The 19,780-nt window shown below is 38.9% G+C and overlaps 1 protein-coding gene across 7 annotated transcripts in view; it reads right to left on the bottom strand.

Moving 5' to 3' along the window:
• LOC134537788 (protein unc-13 homolog B) overlaps positions 1 to 19,780 on the bottom strand; it is a 1,087,975-nt gene that overhangs the window by 789,720 nt on the left and 278,475 nt on the right. For all 7 annotated transcript variants that reach the window (XM_063378591.1, XM_063378590.1, XM_063378592.1 and 4 more), the window contains one exon: positions 5,473 to 5,590. In XM_063378591.1, coding sequence (XP_063234661.1) covers positions 5,473 to 5,590 — 118 coding nt within the window. The remainder of the gene's footprint in view (positions 1 to 5,472; positions 5,591 to 19,780) is intronic.

Genomic DNA, 19,780 nt, shown 5'->3' with positions numbered 1-19,780 from the left:
TAAAGTGTTTTGTTGTGTTCATAATTATTCAATGGGTGCCTTACTAATGGAGTGTAACAACAGAGTAACATTTGAAGCACAGCTACATAAGTGGAAAACACCTTTGTAATAAAATTAAAGTGTTTTGTTGTGTTCATAATTATTCAATGGGTGCCTTACTAATGGAGTGTAACAACAGAGTAACATTTGAAGCACAGCTACATAAGTGGAAAACACCTTTGTAATTAAATTAAAGTGTTTTGTTGTGTTCATAATTATTCAATGGGTGCCTTACTAATGGAGTGTAACAACAGAGTAACATTTGAAGCACAGCTACATAAGTGGAAAACACCTTTGTAATTAAATTAAAGTGTTTTGTTGTGTTCATAATTATTCAATGGGTGCCTTACTAATGGAGTGTAACAACAGAGTAACATTTGAAGCACAGCTACATAAGTGGAAAACACCTTTGTAATTAAATTAAAGTGTTTTGTTGTGTTCATAATTATTCAATGGGTGCCTTACTAATGGAGTGTAACAACAGAGTAACATTTGAAGCACAGCTACATAAGTGGAAAACACCTTTGTAATTAAATTAAAGTGTTTTGTTGTGTTCATAATTATTCAATGGGTGCCTTACCAATGGAGTGTAACAACAGAGTAACATTTGAAGCACAGCTACATAAGTGGAATACACCTTTGTTTTTAAATTAAAGTGTTTTGTTGTATTCATAATTATTCAATGGGTGCCTTACTAATGGAGTGTAACAACAGAGTAACATTTGAAGCACAGCTACATAAGTGAAAACACCTTTGTAATTAAATTAAAGTGTTTTGTTGTGTTCATAATTATTCAATGGGTGCCTTACTAATGGAGTGTAACAACAGAGTAACATTTGAAGCACAGCTACATAAGTGGAAAACACCTTTGTAATTAAATTAAAGTGTTTTGTTGTGTTCATAATTATTCAATGGGTGCCTTACTAATGGAGTGTAACAACAGAGTAACATTTGAAGCACAGCTACATAAGTGGAAAACACCTTTGTAATTAAATTAAAGTGTTTTGTTGTGTTCATAATTATTCAATGGGTGCCTTACTAATGGAGTGTAACAACAGAGTAACATTTGAAGCACAGCTACATAAGTGGAAAACACCTTTGTAATTAAATTAAAGTGTTTTGTTGTGTTCATAATTATTCAATGGGTGCCTTACTAATGGAGTGTAACAACAGAGTAACATTTGAAGCACAGCTACATAAGTGGAAAACACCTTTGTAATTAAATTAAAGTGTTTTGTTGTGTTCATAATTATTCAATGGGTGCCTTACTAATGGAGTGTAACAACAGAGTAACATTTGAAGCACAGCTACATAAGTGGAAAACACCTTTGTAATTAAATTAAAGTGTTTTGTTGTGTTCATAATTATTCAATGGGTGCCTTACTAATGGAGTGTAACAACAGAGTAACATTTGAAGCACAGCTACATAAGTGGAAAACACCTTTGTAATTAAATTAAAGTGTTTTGTTGTGTTCATAATTATTCAATGGGTGCCTTACTAATGGAGTGTAACAACAGAGTAACATTTGAAGCACAGCTACATAAGTGGAAAACACCTTTGTAATTAAATTAAAGTGTTTTGTTGTGTTCATAATTATTCAATGGGTGCCTTACCAATGGAGTGTAACAACAGAGTAACATTTGAAGCACAGCTACATAAGTGGAATACACCTTTGTTTTTAAATTAAAGTGTTTTGTTGTATTCATAATTATTCAATGGGTGCCTTACTAATGGAGTGTAACAACAGAGTAACATTTGAAGCACAGCTACATAAGTGGAAAACACCTTTGTAATTAAATTAAAGTGTTTTGTTGTGTTCATAATTATTCAATGGGTGCCTTACTAATGGAGTGTAACAACAGAGTAACATTTGAAGCACAGCTACATAAGTGGAAAACACCTTTGTAATTAAATTAAAGTGTTTTGTTGTGTTCATAATTATTCAATGGGTGCCTTACTAATGGAGTGTAACAACAGAGTAACATTTGAAGCACAGCTACATAAGTGGAAAACACCTTTGTAATTAAATTAAAGTGTTTTGTTGTGTTCATAATTATTCAATGGGTGCCTTACTAATGGAGTGTAACAACAGAGTAACATTTGAAGCACAGCTACATAAGTGGAAAACACCTTTGTAATAAAATTAAAGTGTTTTGTTGTGTTCATAATTATTCAATGGGTGCCTTACTAATGGAGTGTAACAACAGAGTAACATTTGAAGCACAGCTACATAAGTGGAAAACACCTTTGTAATTAAATTAAAGTGTTTTGTTGTGTTCATAATTATTCAATGGGTGCCTTACTTATGGAGTGTAACAACAGAGTAACATTTGAAGCACAGCTACATAAGTGGAAAACACCTTTGTAATTAAATTAAAGTGTTTTGTTGTGTTCATAATTATTCAATGGGTGCCTTACTAATGGAGTGTAACAACAGAGTAACATTTGAAGCACAGCTACATAAGTGGAAAACACCTTTGTAATTAAATTAAAGTGTTTTGTTGTGTTCATAATTATTCAATGGGTGCCTTACTAATGGAGTGTAACAACAGAGTAACATTTGAAGCACAGCTACATAAGTGGAAAACACCTTTGTAATTAAATTAAAGTGTTTTGTTGTGTTCATAATTATTCAATGGGTGCCTTACCAATGGAGTGTAACAACAGAGTAACATTTGAAGCACAGCTACATAAGTGGAATACACCTTTGTTTTTAAATTAAAGTGTTTTGTTGTATTCATAATTATTCAATGGGTGCCTTACCAATGGAGTGTAACAACAGAGTAACATTTGAAGCACAGCTACATAAGTGGAAAACACCTTTGTAATTAAATTAAAGTGTTTTGTTGTGTTCATAATTATTCAATGGGTGCCTTACTAATGGAGTGTAACAACAGAGTAACATTTGAAGCACAGCTACATAAGTGGAAAACACCTTTGTAATTAAATTAAAGTGTTTTGTTGTGTTCATAATTATTAAATGGGTGCCTTACTAATGGAGTGTAACAACAGAGTAACATTTGAAGCACAGCTACATAAGTGGAAAACACCTTTGTAATTAAATTAAAGTGTTTTGTTGTGTTCATAATTATTCAATGGGTGCCTTACTAATGGAGTGTAACAACAGAGTAACATTTGAAGCACAGCTACATAAGTGGAAAACACCTTTGTAATTAAATTAAAGTGTTTTGTTGTGTTCATAATTATTCAATGGGTGCCTTACTAATGGAGTGTAACAACAGAGTAACATTTGAAGCACAGCTACATAAGTGGAAAACACCTTTGTAATTAAATTAAAGTGTTTTGTTGTGTTCATAATTATTCAATGGGTGCCTTACTAATGGAGTGTAACAACAGAGTAACATTTGAAGCACAGCTACATAAGTGGAAAACACCTTTGTAATTAAATTAAAGTGTTTTGTTGTGTTCATAATTATTCAATGGGTGCCTTACTAATGGAGTGTAACAACAGAGTAACATTTGAAGCACAGCTACATAAGTGGAAAACACCTTTGTAATTAAATTAAAGTGTTTTGTTGTGTTCATAATTATTCAATGGGTGCCTTACTAATGGAGTGTAACAACAGAGTAACATTTGAAGCACAGCTACATAAGTGGAAAACACCTTTGTAATTAAATTAAAGTGTTTTGTTGTGTTCATAATTATTCAATGGGTGCCTTACTAATGGAGTGTAACAACAGAGTAACATTTGAAGCACAGCTACATAAGTGGAAAACACCTTTGTAATTAAATTAAAGTGTTTTGTTGTGTTCATAATTATTCAATGGGTGCCTTACTAATGGAGTGTAACAACAGAGTAACATTTGAAGCACAGCTACATAAGTGGAAAACACCTTTGTAATTAAATTAAAGTGTTTTGTTGTGTTCATAATTATTCAATGGGTGCCTTACTAATGGAGTGTAACAACAGAGTAACATTTGAAGCACAGCTACATAAGTGGAAAACACCTTTGTAATTAAATTAAAGTGTTTTGTTGTGTTCATAATTATTCAATGGGTGCCTTACTAATGGAGTGTAACAACAGAGTAACATTTGAAGCACAGCTACATAAGTGGAAAACACCTTTGTAATTAAATTAAAGTGTTTTGTTGTGTTCATAATTATTCAATGGGTGCCTTACTAATGGAGTGTAACAACAGAGTAACATTTGAAGCACAGCTACATAAGTGGAAAACACCTTTGTAATTAAATTAAAGTGTTTTGTTGTGTTCATAATTATTCAATGGGTGCCTTACTAATGGAGTGTAACAACAGAGTAACATTTGAAGCACAGCTACATAAGTGGAAAACACCTTTGTAATTAAATTAAAGTGTTTTGTTGTGTTCATAATTATTCAATGGGTGCCTTACTAATGGAGTGTAACAACAGAGTAACATTTGAAGCACAGCTACATAAGTGGAAAACACCTTTGTAATTAAATTAAAGTGTTTTGTTGTGTTCATAATTATTCAATGGGTGCCTTACTAATGGAGTGTAACAACAGAGTAACATTTGAAGCACAGCTACATAAGTGGAAAACACCTTTGTAATTAAATTAAAGTGTTTTGTTGTGTTCATAATTATTCAATGGGTGCCTTACTAATGGAGTGTAACAACAGAGTAACATTTGAAGCACAGCTACATAAGTGGAAAACACCTTTGTAATTAAATTAAATTAAAGTGTTTTGTTGTGTTCATAATTATTCAATGGGCGCAGTGGCGTAGCAAGCGGGTGGCAGGGATTACCCCCGCCAGGGACGCCGGCCCGGAAGGGAAGGGGGGGGGGGGTTGCACGTCAATGCGACGGTTTCGTGTTATTGAACCCTATCCCCCTCTCTTTTAATCCAAGTGGGGGTGCTATTTTCAATTCTGGCCAGGGGCGCCAGTCACCTTAGCTACGCCACTGAATGGGCGCCTTACTAATGGAGTGTAACAACAGAGTATCATTTGAAAGGCAGCTACATAAGTAGAACACATCTCAGTTATTAAATTAAAGTGTTTTGTTGAATTCATAATTATTCATTTGGCGCCTTACTAATGGATAGAGACCGGAAAAATTCGCGATTTCAAATCCCTAAAGGATAGACTCCAATATCCTCTACACACTCGGGCAAATGCCAACTGTTCATCGGCGGTTGACTTGTGAGTCGTCTCGACCGGGTGGCCTATGTGATTCGACACTTCTACGAGTGAGGGGTCTCTAATTGGTCCCTCAGTCCTCCAGATTAACAGAGAGAAACAATGACAGAAGCAGCACTATGGTATAATTATTTGAATTTCAGCACAACGCGAAATGAACCCCTGCGAATTTTTTCAGGTCTCTACTAACGGAGTGTAACAACAGAGTAACATTCGAAAGGCACAGCTGCGTAAGTGGAACACATCTCAGTTTGTTGTGTTCACAAGGCACTGCGGCGCCGGGCACTCACCTCGTTGGAGTACTTGACGGAGGGCAGCGGGATCCAGTGGTAGCCGAGCGCGCGGTCCCACAACAAGCCCTTGCTCCACACCTCCAGCAGCAGACCCGTGTTCACGTCGTTCGTCTCGCTGCAACACGCGACACGCGCGGCGCGTCAGCATCCCAGCCCACTCCCGCACGCCAGGTTCTAGGTTTTTTTTTTTAATTTGATACTTAAGATCCTTCACAAATTCCTGAACTCTAATAATTATAAATGTATTTTAAACACGTGCACAACCTTAAAACACGTGGTTTTCATTCGTGCTATAGAAAAAAAAAATATGTTTTTAAAAAATAAAAATAAAATATGAAATATACATTCAGACAGAAAGGTTAAAACATTGGCTAAATAAAATTAGTGGCATAAATAAATAAATCCACGGAATAAACAAATAAACATTTTTATCCATATCATTATGGAGTCAAGCCAAATGCCAAAGACACCGTCGAAGTATTAAAAAGAAAAAAAATGTAGGCCTATTATAATCATTGCAACACCAATTTTTTTTTTTTTAGGAATTGTAAACCATGAAATTACTTTTTACTACGACTGTTTTAGCTTACCAAATATGTATATATATATATATAAATATATATATATATATATATATATATATATATATATATATATATATATATATCAACATGGAATATATATACCAACCTGGAATATATATATATATATATATATCTAGGTTGGTTTCACCATTATAAAGTTTCGTTTATCACGCCAATACGGTTTGGTTTTTTGTCCCCCAATGTTTACGAAAGTGACTATACACGGGTTTAGGTTTCTACGCGTAGGTCCACCATCTTTGTGCCACATTTCCGTCCATCAACTTCTTTTCCATTTATTTTCTTTTTTTCCCCCCCACGAAATTACTCCTGCCGAAGCTACCGAGAGCTAGAGATGTATACAGAAATGGTTTTGAATGAGGGAACTCCCCCGTCGCCGGGCGGGATCGAACCAGCAACCCGCCGAAGAGCGCGCCTCGCGGTGGCCGACAGACTCGGCGGACTCGGACTCGGACTGCGCCTCGTCGTGGTCCGACCGACGAGAGAGTCCTGGGTCGCGTACTCCGGGAGAACGTCTTCGGCCGAGGCTAGCGCGCCCGCGAGTCACTGACCCCGGGTCAGTACACCCGACCGCGTCAGAGGTTTGCCTGCCCCGCATGGTAGACTCTCTTCTCTGCTCCGTCCAAACTCTTCTTCCCAATCCATCCTTCTGTTTCCCGTAACCGACCTGCAACGCATAATTAGTAGAGACATGCAAAATTCGCGGTTTCGATGGCCTTCAGGATAGACTCGGGCAAATAAATAACGCAAGTCCATTGGCTGCCGGACTTGTAAGTCGTCTCAGCTGGTTTGTCTGTGATTCGATCCTTCTTTGGTTGAGGGTTTATAATTGGTTGAGATTCGTCCTGTTGAACAGTAAGCCAAAAGCAAAATTATCTAAGAGGTATGTGTGTTTGAATTCTAGCCTATCACCGAATGTATCCGCGAATTTTGCAGGTCTCTAATAATTAGGGACCGGAAAAATCCACGGATTCAGTGACCTGTAGGATGAACTCCGTAGTTCCACGTACACTCGGTCAAATGTCACCCACTCACTGGCTGCTGTCTTGTGAGACGTCCCAACGCGTAGCAGCATGTGATTCGATACAGCTCCGTTTGGGTGTTTCTCATTGGCCCAGAGTCATCCAGGTTTAGTTGTGAGCCAATAGCAGAGGCAGCACTGAGGTGTAACTATTTGTATTTTAGCCTATCGCTAAATGAATTCAACGCGAATTTTTCCGGTCTCTACGCATAACGCATGATTTTTTTGCACCCCCGCATTTAACAGGCCAGGTTTTTTTTCCCCCTGTGTCTATGAAGATTTTACCTAGGGCCCAACTTATCTGGTTTTAGTCTAGAATAATCAGTTGGTCGCATGGCGCCAATCGCAGCCATGGCTGGCCAATCCCCTGATAGCACACAATGCATGCTACTTCTCCTGCATGGCTAGCAACCTGCATGGTTAGAGCTTACAGGCTTCGGCCTGAGACGCACTTGGAGTCTTCCCTACCCAGACCCATCCCGCACACGCATAGCTTGAAGTTAGGTCAGGAAAATAACATATTAGAGGTTTTCCCGCGCGCCTGTGCGACACCAGAGTAAAGACCATATAACAACTGAGATGAACTTGACACACTTCTGTTAAACTATCCATGCATTGGCGTGATTTTTTGAATTAGTAAAATTCTCGGGACTTTAACGCCATTGATATTTTGCGCACTTTATCATTGAAGAAATTAAAATTTTTTTTGGGTTCAATATTTTTGTACTGTCATCATTTGTAGGTTTTTTTTTCGTTCTTTTCTGTTTTTGAAAAGCTATTGTATTTGTTTCGTCTTTTCTTTTTTCTGTGTCTTTGTCTCGTTTCAACTGTTGTGCTGAATTTTTTGGTTTCGGTATTTTTGTGCCTTCATATTTTGTGGGTTTTTTTTTCGTTCTGTTAGTCAATTTTTCTTTGTTTTTTCTTTGTTTTGTTGACCATATTCCTGTTGTGGAGTATTGTGTGGTGTTTATATCCTGACAACATAAATTTTTGCTTTATTTGTGTTTTTGTCATTTGTGTTTTTTGTAGTTTTCTTCTACAGACATGCATGTGCTTAGCAATGGCGTATGTCCAAAAGCTTACATGAAGTCAAGAAATTCAAAAACAAAAAAAAATTAAAGAACAAGCCTAAACCAGCCGATGTCTAACTTTAAACATCAGACAGTTCAGACGAGCACAATGGGCTAGCAACAACGATACAGTAAATGCATGCAGATAACAACCCTGGGCAACGCACCGGAGCAGGTGAAACAACTGTTTCATCTGTGCTGTTATTTTTGACGTGACGTCTAATAAATCGATGAACGCCGGCTGCAAGCACGAAAAAGTGTCCTGTTACGCACATTGTCCCGTTACGCTGTGTCCCGTTACGCTCACTGTACGCTTGCGCCGCATTTATATCTCTTCCACTAGATTGGAACAACCATCGATTTGACTTTTTCGAGGCACATTAAACTTGAAACACTCCCATTCGTTTCCTACTTTTGCTATCATCGTCCTATCCTTAACAGAATAACACAGATTGGAAGAAGTTAAATAGCAAACATGTATAAAAGTTATAGTTAAAATAATCCCTTCGTTAAAGTAATAAACATATTTGAATTAATGAGTGCAAATAAAAGTAAATTTATCAATTAAATTGTAGATTTCATTTCACTCCTTCTTTGTATCCATAGACAATAGTGATAATTCAATAAAAATGATTCAATTTTATTCATAAAAGTATGCAATCATTTCATAAATGTTTTGTTATGACGTTGTCACGTTGAACTATCGTCCGTAAACCGACTTAACAGACAACCAATTTTTTTTTCATGACTAAAATTCCTTCCGTGGAATTCTCTGTTGTCTGAAATTTTAGTTCGACTGTGGTTCGTCTGTGCTGTCGTCGTAGTGTTTTCCACAATACGTCCTGTTAATTTTCAACGTTGGGTTTATCTATTTGCTGTGTTGTCTCGCCTTGCTGTCATTCTGCATTTACTGTTTTTTGTTGAAACTGTCTCGTCATTGTTAGCTCACTGTGTTCGTCTGTGCTGTTATTTTTTTAATGGCTAAGTACTTCCACTGAATATTCCGTGCTGTCGGATGTTTGAAGTTTCACATCGGATTATTTAGGTTTGCTCTAAGTGGGTTTGTGGGTTTTAATTTTTTATTTTTGTTTTGCACTTTTAAAGTTTTTCCATGGCAAACAAGTGAAAAAATGCAATGGCGTATTTACAAAAATACAACATAATACAACACAAAATGTCCACTCTAAACATGCATCCACAAGAATGTTTAAAGTAAGTTAACTCAGAATTCGTAAATTCATGAAGTTTTCCGTAAAATAACTACGGTCCCTGAATTTTTTTTTACCTTTCATGCTTCGTAATTTTTATTCATTTAGGAATGACTTACTAATTATCACTTTGAATCAATTTGAATGTGGTTTCTGATATAAATACATTTAGATAGGTATAGTTAGGGGTTTGTTTTCTTAAAAAAAATATTCATACTTTTATATAAATCTAACGATTTTCCAGTAAATATATTTTATCGTCACTCTCCTCCTCATCATATCCTCTAAAGGAATTCAGCCTTTATCCAATAAACGGACAGTATCTAAAATCCGTGACTAGTACTTTTCCCGCTGTTTTTCTTTCAGTTTGTTTCCTTTTGTTTGGCGAACAAATATTTTTATATACTTTTTTAGGAATTTCGGAAGGGGATATTCCCCCCATTCCTTCATCGGCGTACGCCCTTAATGCTAGGACTCACTAAAAATTTGCCTTTATGATCCGAGAAACCATTAAATAAGAACTTGTTTAGTGGGATATTTATTTAAAATCATCTGCAACAACAGCTAAAAATTCAAAGCAAAACAAAGAACTACCAAATTTTAGTACTTTAACAACACTTAAACATATTACAATATGTAAATTACATAACATAACTAATTTTTTTTTTTTTTAAATTTTTAGTTAAGATCACGTGGACGTGCGAAAAATCTAGCCTAAAAAGTAATAACGAACGAATTTTGCACATTTTCTAATTATTCTAACAGACCTCAACCTGACCCCGCATTGTAGTTTTACATCAGGCAGCAATGAGAGGAAATGCGGAGATGCAGCACGGGAGCCTGACCCGGGGTAGGTGAACAGTATAGTCCGTCTCTCCCGGGGAAACAGGGTTTAATTAAGGCCGTGTCCGCGCGGTGGATCGAGGATTGGCGGGGGATTGGTTTGGGAGGGGGGGAGAGGATTGGGGGAGGGATGTTCACCACACTGGCCGTTCCAGGCGATGAGGGGACCTCCGGTCCCTCGGAGGGACCCAGCGCTGCCGCGGGGCCTGGCGGTCCGGGTTCCGGCCTCGTTCCGTTACCCGCACGAAGACACTCCTCGCGCGCGGAGGTCGTGCAGTGATGCAGTGACTTGGTGTCCGGGTCACACGCTCTCTCCCGTGTCCACGGGAGGTGAGAAACACGAGAGCTTGGCTTCCGCAGTCTTTCCCGCGTCAATAACTGAAGTATACAACATTTGAGAACATCCACGCACCCCCAACCTCACTTGTCTACCTGCATGGAAAAAACAATTTAAATAATTCAAAATTTTTTTTAAAGAATCAAGTTTTTTTATTTTATTTCAATTCGCTCTTTTATTTAAACCTTTACGAATAATAAATAAAATTCCCCGTACGAGGGGAAAACTGTGAGGTTCCCTCAAGAGATTAATAGTAGTAATGTTGCAAATTCTCTCGCAGCTCTACCTTAATAATGTTTTAATTCAATTTGTTTACGAGTCAAGTCGTTTTTCCGCCAAAAGAAATATACCATCCAGTCTTGTGTATCAGGTTTTCTTTTTAATGTGATTATTTTAGTTTTACATCATAAATTTCGATTTAGCACACCAATACTTTTTTGTACATACCCTAATGTCTACGAAAGTGACTATATACGGGTTTTAATCTGCTACACGCTGTGCCACATTTCCGTTCGTCGACTTCCGTTCCATTCACGAAATCACTCCCACAAAAAAAATTTCCGTATGCCGTGAGCTAAGATGTTTGCACGTCAAAAAAATTGGTTGTCTGTAAAGTCGGTTTACGGACGGACGATAGTTTAACGTGACAACGTCATAAAAAAAATTGATGAAATGATTGCATACTTTTATGAATAAAATTGAATCATTTTTATTGAATTATCACTATTTTGTATGGATACAAAGAACGAGTGAAATGAAATCTACAATTTGAATTGATAAATTTACTTTTATTTGCACACATTAATTCAAATATGTTTATTACTTTAACGAACAGATTATTTCAACTATAACTTTTATACATGTTTGCTATTTAACTTCTTCCAATCTGTGTTATTCTGTTAAGGATAGGACGATGATAGGAAAAGTAGGAAACGAATGGGAGTGTTTCAAGTTTAATTTGCATCGGAAAAGTCAAATCGATGGATGTTCCAATCGAGTGGAAGAGAGATAGATGCGGCGCAAGCGTACAATGAGCGTAACGGGACAAAGCGTAACGGGACAAAGTGCGTAACGGGACAATGAGTCATCCTTTTTTCATGGGTGCAGCCGGCTTTCATCGATTTATTAGACGTTGTCACGTCAAAAAAAATTGGTTTGACGTACTTGCAGTGATTGCCAAGGTCTGTAGCTAAGGGAAGGGGCGGGGGCAATGCAATGCGGCGCCAAATCGACGTCGTCCATGCGTCTGCAGTTGGTCCCCTGGAAGACCGCAGTCCAGGCTGGACGCTTGCCCGAAAGACGCTCCGGTTCCCGAGGGACGGTGAAGGGTAGGGGGGGCAGGAAGGGAGAATTCACGTCGGCTTAGGTCAGGGTACCAGTCTTCTCCCGTGCCCCATCCTTACAAACCCCCCCCCCTTCCTCCCACACACACACACACACATACACGTCCCTTCTCCACTGAGTTGTTGTGGGGGCCGACGGCGGACAGCGAAACGAAATACGACCGTCGTTTACGCGTCAGATTAATTTGTTCCGCTCCCCGAAGCTCTTGCAGACGAGCGCGGCGGGCCAACAGAGCGACGATACAGCAGCAACAAGAAAAGCAAAATAAAAAGCGACAAACAGAACAACCCAACTGTGATACTTAAACTAACATGGGCTCTCGGGAGCGCGGTCAATCAGAGGACTGCTCGTCTGCCATTGGCCGAGCATGGTGAAGTGGTCGAAGGTATGCATGCATACTACCTGTTTTACACCAGTCTGGTGATTTCAATCCAGCGTAGAGAGTTAATCAATTTTTTTTTTCTTTTCGCACTTCCTAATTTAAATTGGGCTAGCTGGCAGTCCGGCGGGAAACGACAAAAATATCGCCCCCGAAACAACCAGTGCCACCCAAAACAAATGCGGACAGCAATGTCCAAGCCCCCAACGCCCCCCGCATGGTACACTCTTTTCTACTCTGTCCAACTCTTATTCCAGATCCATCCTTCTGTTTCCCGTAACCAACCTGCCTGATATTAATGCATGCAATTTTTGCATCCCGCATGTAAGTGCCCAGGGTTTTTTCCCTGTGTCTATGCAGGTTTCACCTGGGCCCAACTTATCTAGTTTATAGTCTGGAATAGTCAGTGAGGGGAGTTAGTCATGGCACAAACGCTGCCATGGCTGGGCAATCCCCCTCCTAGCACATGATGCATGCACCCTCCCCCGCATGGTTAACAACCTGCATGCTTAGAGCGTATAGGCTTCGGCCTGAGACGCACTTAAGAGTCTTCCCTACCCAGACCCCTCCCGCACACTTTTAATTTTAAGTTAGGTTAGGGGGAAAAAATCCAGTCTGGTGGGGGAGTTCCATCGTGGCAGCCGTCGGGGAAAGGCGTATCAGTTGTTAGTTATTTTAATAAATAAATGGAATACCGCTGCCACGACCTGAAAAGTAGTGAACAGCGTAGAATACCGCGTACTTGGCATGAATGAACTGTGAGCACAACAACCTGAGGTTCAGAACCTCCTTCCCCAGCTATTACCTCGACTAACTAGTCCCGGGGAATGATCAGTGGGCAACAACAAGACCCCAGGGGCCAGAAAAAAAAACAACGCTGCTGAAAAAAAGTTAAAACGAGGCGCTGGAAAGAGAGAAAGCATAGCGTAGAGACACGTAGAATGCAACACTTGACATCAGTTGATATTAGCTTCATCTCCAAGTGTTTATTACATTCGTGTTGGTCGTCTAATTTTTTTTTTTATTTATTTTTTTTTTTTAGTTTTTCTTTGACAACCAGTGTAAACCAGCAAAGACGAAGTCTTTAAATTATTTGAAATCAATGTTCTCCATATCAAGAATCATTCAAAGAACCGACAAATGCGTTTTTTTTGTTAATGTTACACAAACAGATACAAGCTCGAACAAAAAAAAAGTTTAATAACCAATACCCCGGACGGATATGTGCTGTCAGCAGAGACAGGGCAAAAATGTGGAAAATAACTTGTCCTTTATTCAGAATAAAAAATTCAATTACATACAAAAACATTCTTCAAGAAGAAATTAAGTTTAAAACCCATATACTATTAATTTATGGTCTAAAGTGGTTCCCAAGTCTGGTGTACGCTTTGAGGCTCTACTGCTCGTATATCACGGGAGACCTAATATGCAGATCAGGTTCTGCCATTCCCGATTACACCCGAACAATTCACCTTCGGCCGACTTCGGGATTTGTTTTATTTTTGCGCAGGAAAAATTAATTCAAATATTAAAAGTGGTCTGTGAGGTTAGCTACATTAAAAACACTTTAAAACACTATGGACGGTTATTTAGGTTAGTATAACTACATTAAAATAAACAGAGAAATATTTATATATATAAACCCGAAGTTGGCCGAAGGTGAATTGTTCAGGTGTAATCGGGAATGGCAGAACTTTATGTGCATCTTAGGCTTCCCGTCAATCATCGCGCACCTCTGTCCCAGACACACTGCCTCGCACTGCTCGCTAATCCGCGCCACGACACACTCACTGGTGCACCAGTCCTCTACGGTCGGATCTTCACGTGTGAAGCCCGCCGCTTGTAGCCCGCTTATCGCTCGTCCAGGGATCACTCATCCTCTTCACGTCACTCACGGGTCGTCGGTGTCGCCACCAGCCTCCGCCACTTCTCGCCGGAGTGTATACGCCTGAATCAATAACGAGTGGCTGTGAAAGGTCTTATAACTAGAGACCGGAAAAATTCGCAAATTCATTTCGCGATAGGCTAAAATACAAATAGTTAGGTATACCTCAGTGCTGCCTCTGCTATTGGCTCACAACTCACCTGGATGACTCTGGGCCAATTAGAAACACCAAACCAAAGCTTTATCGAATCACAGGCTGCTACGTCGGGACGTCTCACAAGACAGCAGCCAATGAGTGGGTGACATTTGACCGAGTGTACGTATAATTATGGAGTTCATCCTACAGGGCATTGAACCCGCGAATTATTCCGGTCCCTACTTATAACGTAACTGAGATAAAAATGTTTCGTTATTAAAACAACTGAATGGAACCAAAGCGTCTGTGATATCCGAACCATTTTAAATTTTAAATTTTTCCTGTAATCTAACACAACGTTAAGAGTATTTTTTTTTGGCGAACTGTTTGAACAAAATTGTTTTGATTTTTCTTTAAAAAATTAATGCTATTGACTTGAATTTCAAAAACAGTTTGTTTGGTTATATATATTTAATGTGACATCTCGAACGGGTCCGAATATACACTTTGTGTTTAGTTTAGTGTGCACGTTTTTTCTAGCATGCTAAGTATGCTCGGTCATGTATGAACCAACGACTAAATACGAATTCCACTCGAACGAAATTGAGGATATATCAGGTCAATAATTAAAAATATATTTATAGGCCATGATTTAAAACAAAATAATCGTGTTCAGGAGAAGGTAATTCATCTGAACTTAAACGTATTTAACGATTTAATGTCTCTGATAGTGAATTATGCAGATTAAACAAAATAACTTTTGCTTTTAATGCTTTAACGTCTTGGCGAGGAAACCTGTTTAGCCAATAGTGGACTCTCGGCGAACTTATTTAGTTACGTTTGAAATGCGAAAAACAAGCGTGGAATAAAACATTTTTTTGTACGAGTTTAAAACCCTCAGTTTGCGCGTGTGCCCTAAATGCGTGGAGGTAGCAACTTCGTTCTTGTGGTGCTGTGAGTAGGTGTTCAGGGGGTAACGATGATTGCAATCGAAAGACTATGTTGCAGTGGACTCGTCCTCTGCATCAGCAGAAAGTAAACGCTGTCGTATAAGATCCTGCCAAATGTGAAGTGCCCAGATTATGACCCTAAGTGATCACCGCCTCTTAGGGAGCATGGAACATTCTCTTGCGCGTCGCGCCTCTACAGAGTGGCTTCATTCCCAGGTGGCAGATTTATTTGAAGATGGGTTTCAATACGTTATGACTAGAGACCCGACAAATTCGCGGGTTCAATGACCTCCAGGATAGACTCGAATATCCTCTAAACACTCGGGCAAATGCCACCTGTTCATTGGCTGCTGACTTGCGAGTCGTCTCGACTGAGTGTCTGTGATTCGACACTTCTTTGAGCGAGGGTCTCTAATTGGCTCTCATTACTCCAGATTAACAGTGAACCAATGACACAAGCAGGCACTAAGGTATGATCATTTGAATTTTAACATAACACGAAATGAACCCGCGAATTTTACGGGTCTCTAGTTATGACCCGTGCCTTTGTGTGTGTGGTGATTATGTAGAAGAGTTAAGTACAGTAGTTGTTTGCACTTGATTATATTATACATTTCTGTAACAACGAGTGTCTGAGATTGATAGACAAACGAATGTTATTATTTTCTTCCGAACTACCCTCCCAATATACTGACGTTCTGGAATGAACTAAAGAGTAGTTGGTAATTGATTTTCGTTTCAACTTATATAAATGTAAAAATTTTAATGTGCGAGGAAATTCAATTTTAAATTACTTACACTGAATGCAATTATATAATTCAAAGCTAAGCTAGAGAAATTAGTTTCACTTGTACATAACTTCCGAGAAATATGATTTTTTTTTTAATATCTTTTCTACGGTTTTGTTTCCTTTTGTTCACTACGGTTTTGGTTGTGTATGTCTGCTTCAGTTATTTATAATTGTGCTTTCCTTTATCAACATTCCGCGAAGGGTTTAGCACGAACAAAAGGAGCTGCAGGAGACGAAGGTAATTAAGGCTGCCAATTAAGGCGACTCGCTGGCTGTGCCGCGGTTTCTGCGGCGCGACGGGAACTTGAAACTGCTGGGTAGAAAATTCCCCGCTGCTCGGAACCAACTCCCAAGACCTGCGAAGACAGACGTTCCGGGGGGCAAAACAGTGAATAATTCCTACTTCAGCTTCAACTTCCATTTAAACTCCAGCATTAAAATTTTTAACCACTCACGAATACTTAAAACTTTATTCGCCATACCATGCATTAGAAAACTGTTTTTAGCAGTAAGTCAAATGCGAATACATAAAAACGAAATGAAACAATTATATTGTGATTTTCACCAAAGTGTTAGTTTATAGCTTAGTACATTTATTCACCCTTGTTTAAATAAATAGATCACAGCAAAAAATAAATGTGACATTAATCCTTAACATAGGTTGAAAGGTAAGCGTTTAATTACTAAGCCTCCATATATTTTATTCTTGTTTAGATATGAATAAGAAATAAACCGTTTCGGATAAGGATGGCTTAAGTCCACGAAGTCTCACACTCAGTCTAAGTCGTCACAAGTTCGAAAATTTAAATCTTAAAAATAACTTATTTACGCATTATTCTTCTCTTTTTATCAAATTACCACAGGGTAAAGTAAATATTAAAAATAAGTTACTTTCCTATATGTTTGCTTGTTTATCTATATCATTATAAATATGGGTAGTTTGGCTTATGCAGGTTTTAGAGTTAATTTCTATGAAAATATATAGTTTAAGTTTAAACATCGTTATAAACCTGGCGAATCTTTTTTATATCATTTAAATCCTTAAAACCACTCGCCAAATATTATGCACAGCAACCGTTTGCTTCTGTGAAAATTTTCACTGAACAAATGTTATGTGATATGTTGAATGTATTGAGATTTTGTTGGTTGAAAAAACTAAACCACTTTTTTCTTATCTTGTCATAATACTGCCTTAAAAGTTACAGATAGGAACCGAAAGACACCTATTTAGTTTCAACTTATTTTTTTTGCCATAAAACGTCGATATCTGTTTGTTTTAAAATTGTCTGCTGTTTAATCTCTGAAATTATAATTGACTGTCTGCTACAAATAGTTTTCCCTGTGAATTCATTCACTTTTAGTATTGAACTAATAATACTGTCAGTAGACACTCTTATGGTCTTTGAAAAACCTCTTGGGCCCCGTCTTTTTGGATATTTCCATATTGATGCAATAAGTCAAATTTTAAACTATTAAGCTCAAATTTGGGCATTTGAATGCATACATCAAATGTCCCAGATCTTCTACACCTTTTTGCAACTATACAATTACTAACAGGCTCTAGTCTGCAAGCGCCGCGAGAAGATAACTTATTTTTTTGACGCGGGCGACTACAACTATCATGGTAATCACACCAGTTCGCAAATTTTGACTTCGACAAGTAGCCAAAGCTGAGTCTTATGCAATGTCAAACCAAAAAAAAATAGCACGGAAGCTTTATTGCGAGTAATATAAAATAAAAATATTTGAATTTTCAAGATGAAGAGGACCAGCCCTCGTTAATTTGTGATATGTACTTTCACGAATGTAAGAATTTTTTTTTATAAATAAAAAATAAACATTGTTCTTGTCATACAGGTTTCGAGTCCAATAAGGCAGAGTTTCGGTATCCGTGTCTCCCTCTGAAAAAAAACCGGCCGTGTGCATGTCATCACCGGGTCGTAACGCCTGGGCCGCACGCGCGAGCTCTGGCGATGAATATGGATGAACCAGCGCCAACTGAGGTTCGCGGGCCAGCGACGAGGATCAGCGGTCGTAACTCACTCCCGGGCGCGACCGTCGCTGCAAGTGGCGTGAGGCGAGGAGGGGGCTAATCAGTCGCGCGGCTCGCAAAGTGTTGAGCTCCGGCATCTCTCTTTCAACTGCAACGACGTCCGACACGGGCGAAAGGGGAGAAGCGGGGCCACCCTCGGGACAAAGTCGTCAAAGACTTGCGGGGAAGGCTTGAAGGGGTTGTCGGGATGGTTAACCCACCCGGGTGAACAAGGGGAGGGTGGGAGGTTCGAGGGTTAGTTGGATGATAAGATAAAGACGCCATTATTCAAGCCCTTCCTCCGTCTCTTCCACTTCCCGTACCTACCCCTCACCCCCGCGGAAGGTACTTTACCGTCCAGGCGTCACGCCATCCACACCCTCAAACACCCGTTCTCTCATGCCTGCTTCCTATCCCCCCTCGGCCAGAGGCGCACGCGTCGGGACGGATAATCAAGCTGAGTGATCAGCGCTACCCGCGGCCAATTACGGCGACTCTTCAAGACCTCCGGCTCCCCCTGACGTGTCCTCGAGAGAAGGCAGGGGGGGGGGGGGGCGATAATTGAGGGTGTCCCGTCTCATCTTCACGAGCTGTTCATTTCCTACCTCCCACTTTTAATAACATGTAGCTGGATGGAGGCTTGTCTGGGTGGGAGAGCAGAGGCGAAAAAGAAAAAGAAAATAAAAAGACTCCTGAAAACTCTATCTCCATCTCTTCCGTCCCCTCCTGAGCGGATGTCTCACATCACCTCGTGTTTACAAGCGCATTTGTTCTCACTTGTGGAAGGAACAAAGAGCGAGAGAAAGAGGTAGGGAAAACTTTCCCAAGTCACAAACAATGACGGTCTGCCCGCTCGCAAACGAACTTTTTTTTTTGTTCAAATTTGTAGATTTCCTGTCCTGGAGGTTAAAAAAAATATATATATGTTTTCATCACCTTTCGTGAGGGACTTAAAAAGTTCGGTTGTCTAATCCATGCTCTATTGAAGATAACTTTAAGTAGGTCTCTCAACATCTTCGAATAACAGCACAATTCTGTCAGCCCTAATATCTGAAAAAGGTTTTCTGGAGAAATAAAACTGTCTGGACAACGTCGTTTTGTTTTTGACTTGATTTACATTTAAAAAAAAAAAAAAACAACCCTGCGCTTAGTAGCTAGAACCTTTTTTTTTTTACTTAAGAGAGATAAGGACCTATTAATCTTAGTTTTTTGAAATATTAAGCCACATTTCACAGTATATTTTGCGTATTGCATTTAATGGCTTAACAAAGGCGTAGGAATTACTATAGATACTTGCTAATATAAAAATTCATTGACTGCCGTGAAATAATGTCAATTTCCGCTATGCGTTTCCAGGCTGTAATCTGATGATTAATATTAATAATGATTTGTAAGGTATCATTTGTCCGATGTCATTCAAGAAATTTTAATACGTAAATAACCCCAAAATTTATATTGTAGCAGAAGAAAAAGTACAAGATGGTGTGGCGGCGTACCGAAAAAATTAAGCAAGCCGAAATATTACTAAATGGCTTGGATGAGTCACTGAATCCTTCACAAGGGATTTTCTTTTGCCACTAAAGGAAAATTTACACGGTTACATTAAACGGGATACAACTATGTAGGGTAAGTAGTGCTATCTACTCTACCCGTGTTATCAATACTTTTACTAGCCCTTGTTGCTATTCTGCTTACTCTAACCCTGCAA

Source organism: Bacillus rossius, chromosome 12 (assembly GCF_032445375.1).
Source record: "Bacillus rossius redtenbacheri isolate Brsri chromosome 12, Brsri_v3, whole genome shotgun sequence".
Taxonomy (NCBI): domain Eukaryota; kingdom Metazoa; phylum Arthropoda; class Insecta; order Phasmatodea; family Bacillidae; genus Bacillus; species Bacillus rossius.
The sequence above is the reverse complement of the archived record's forward strand: the minus strand, read 5'-3'. Positions and strand labels throughout refer to the sequence as shown.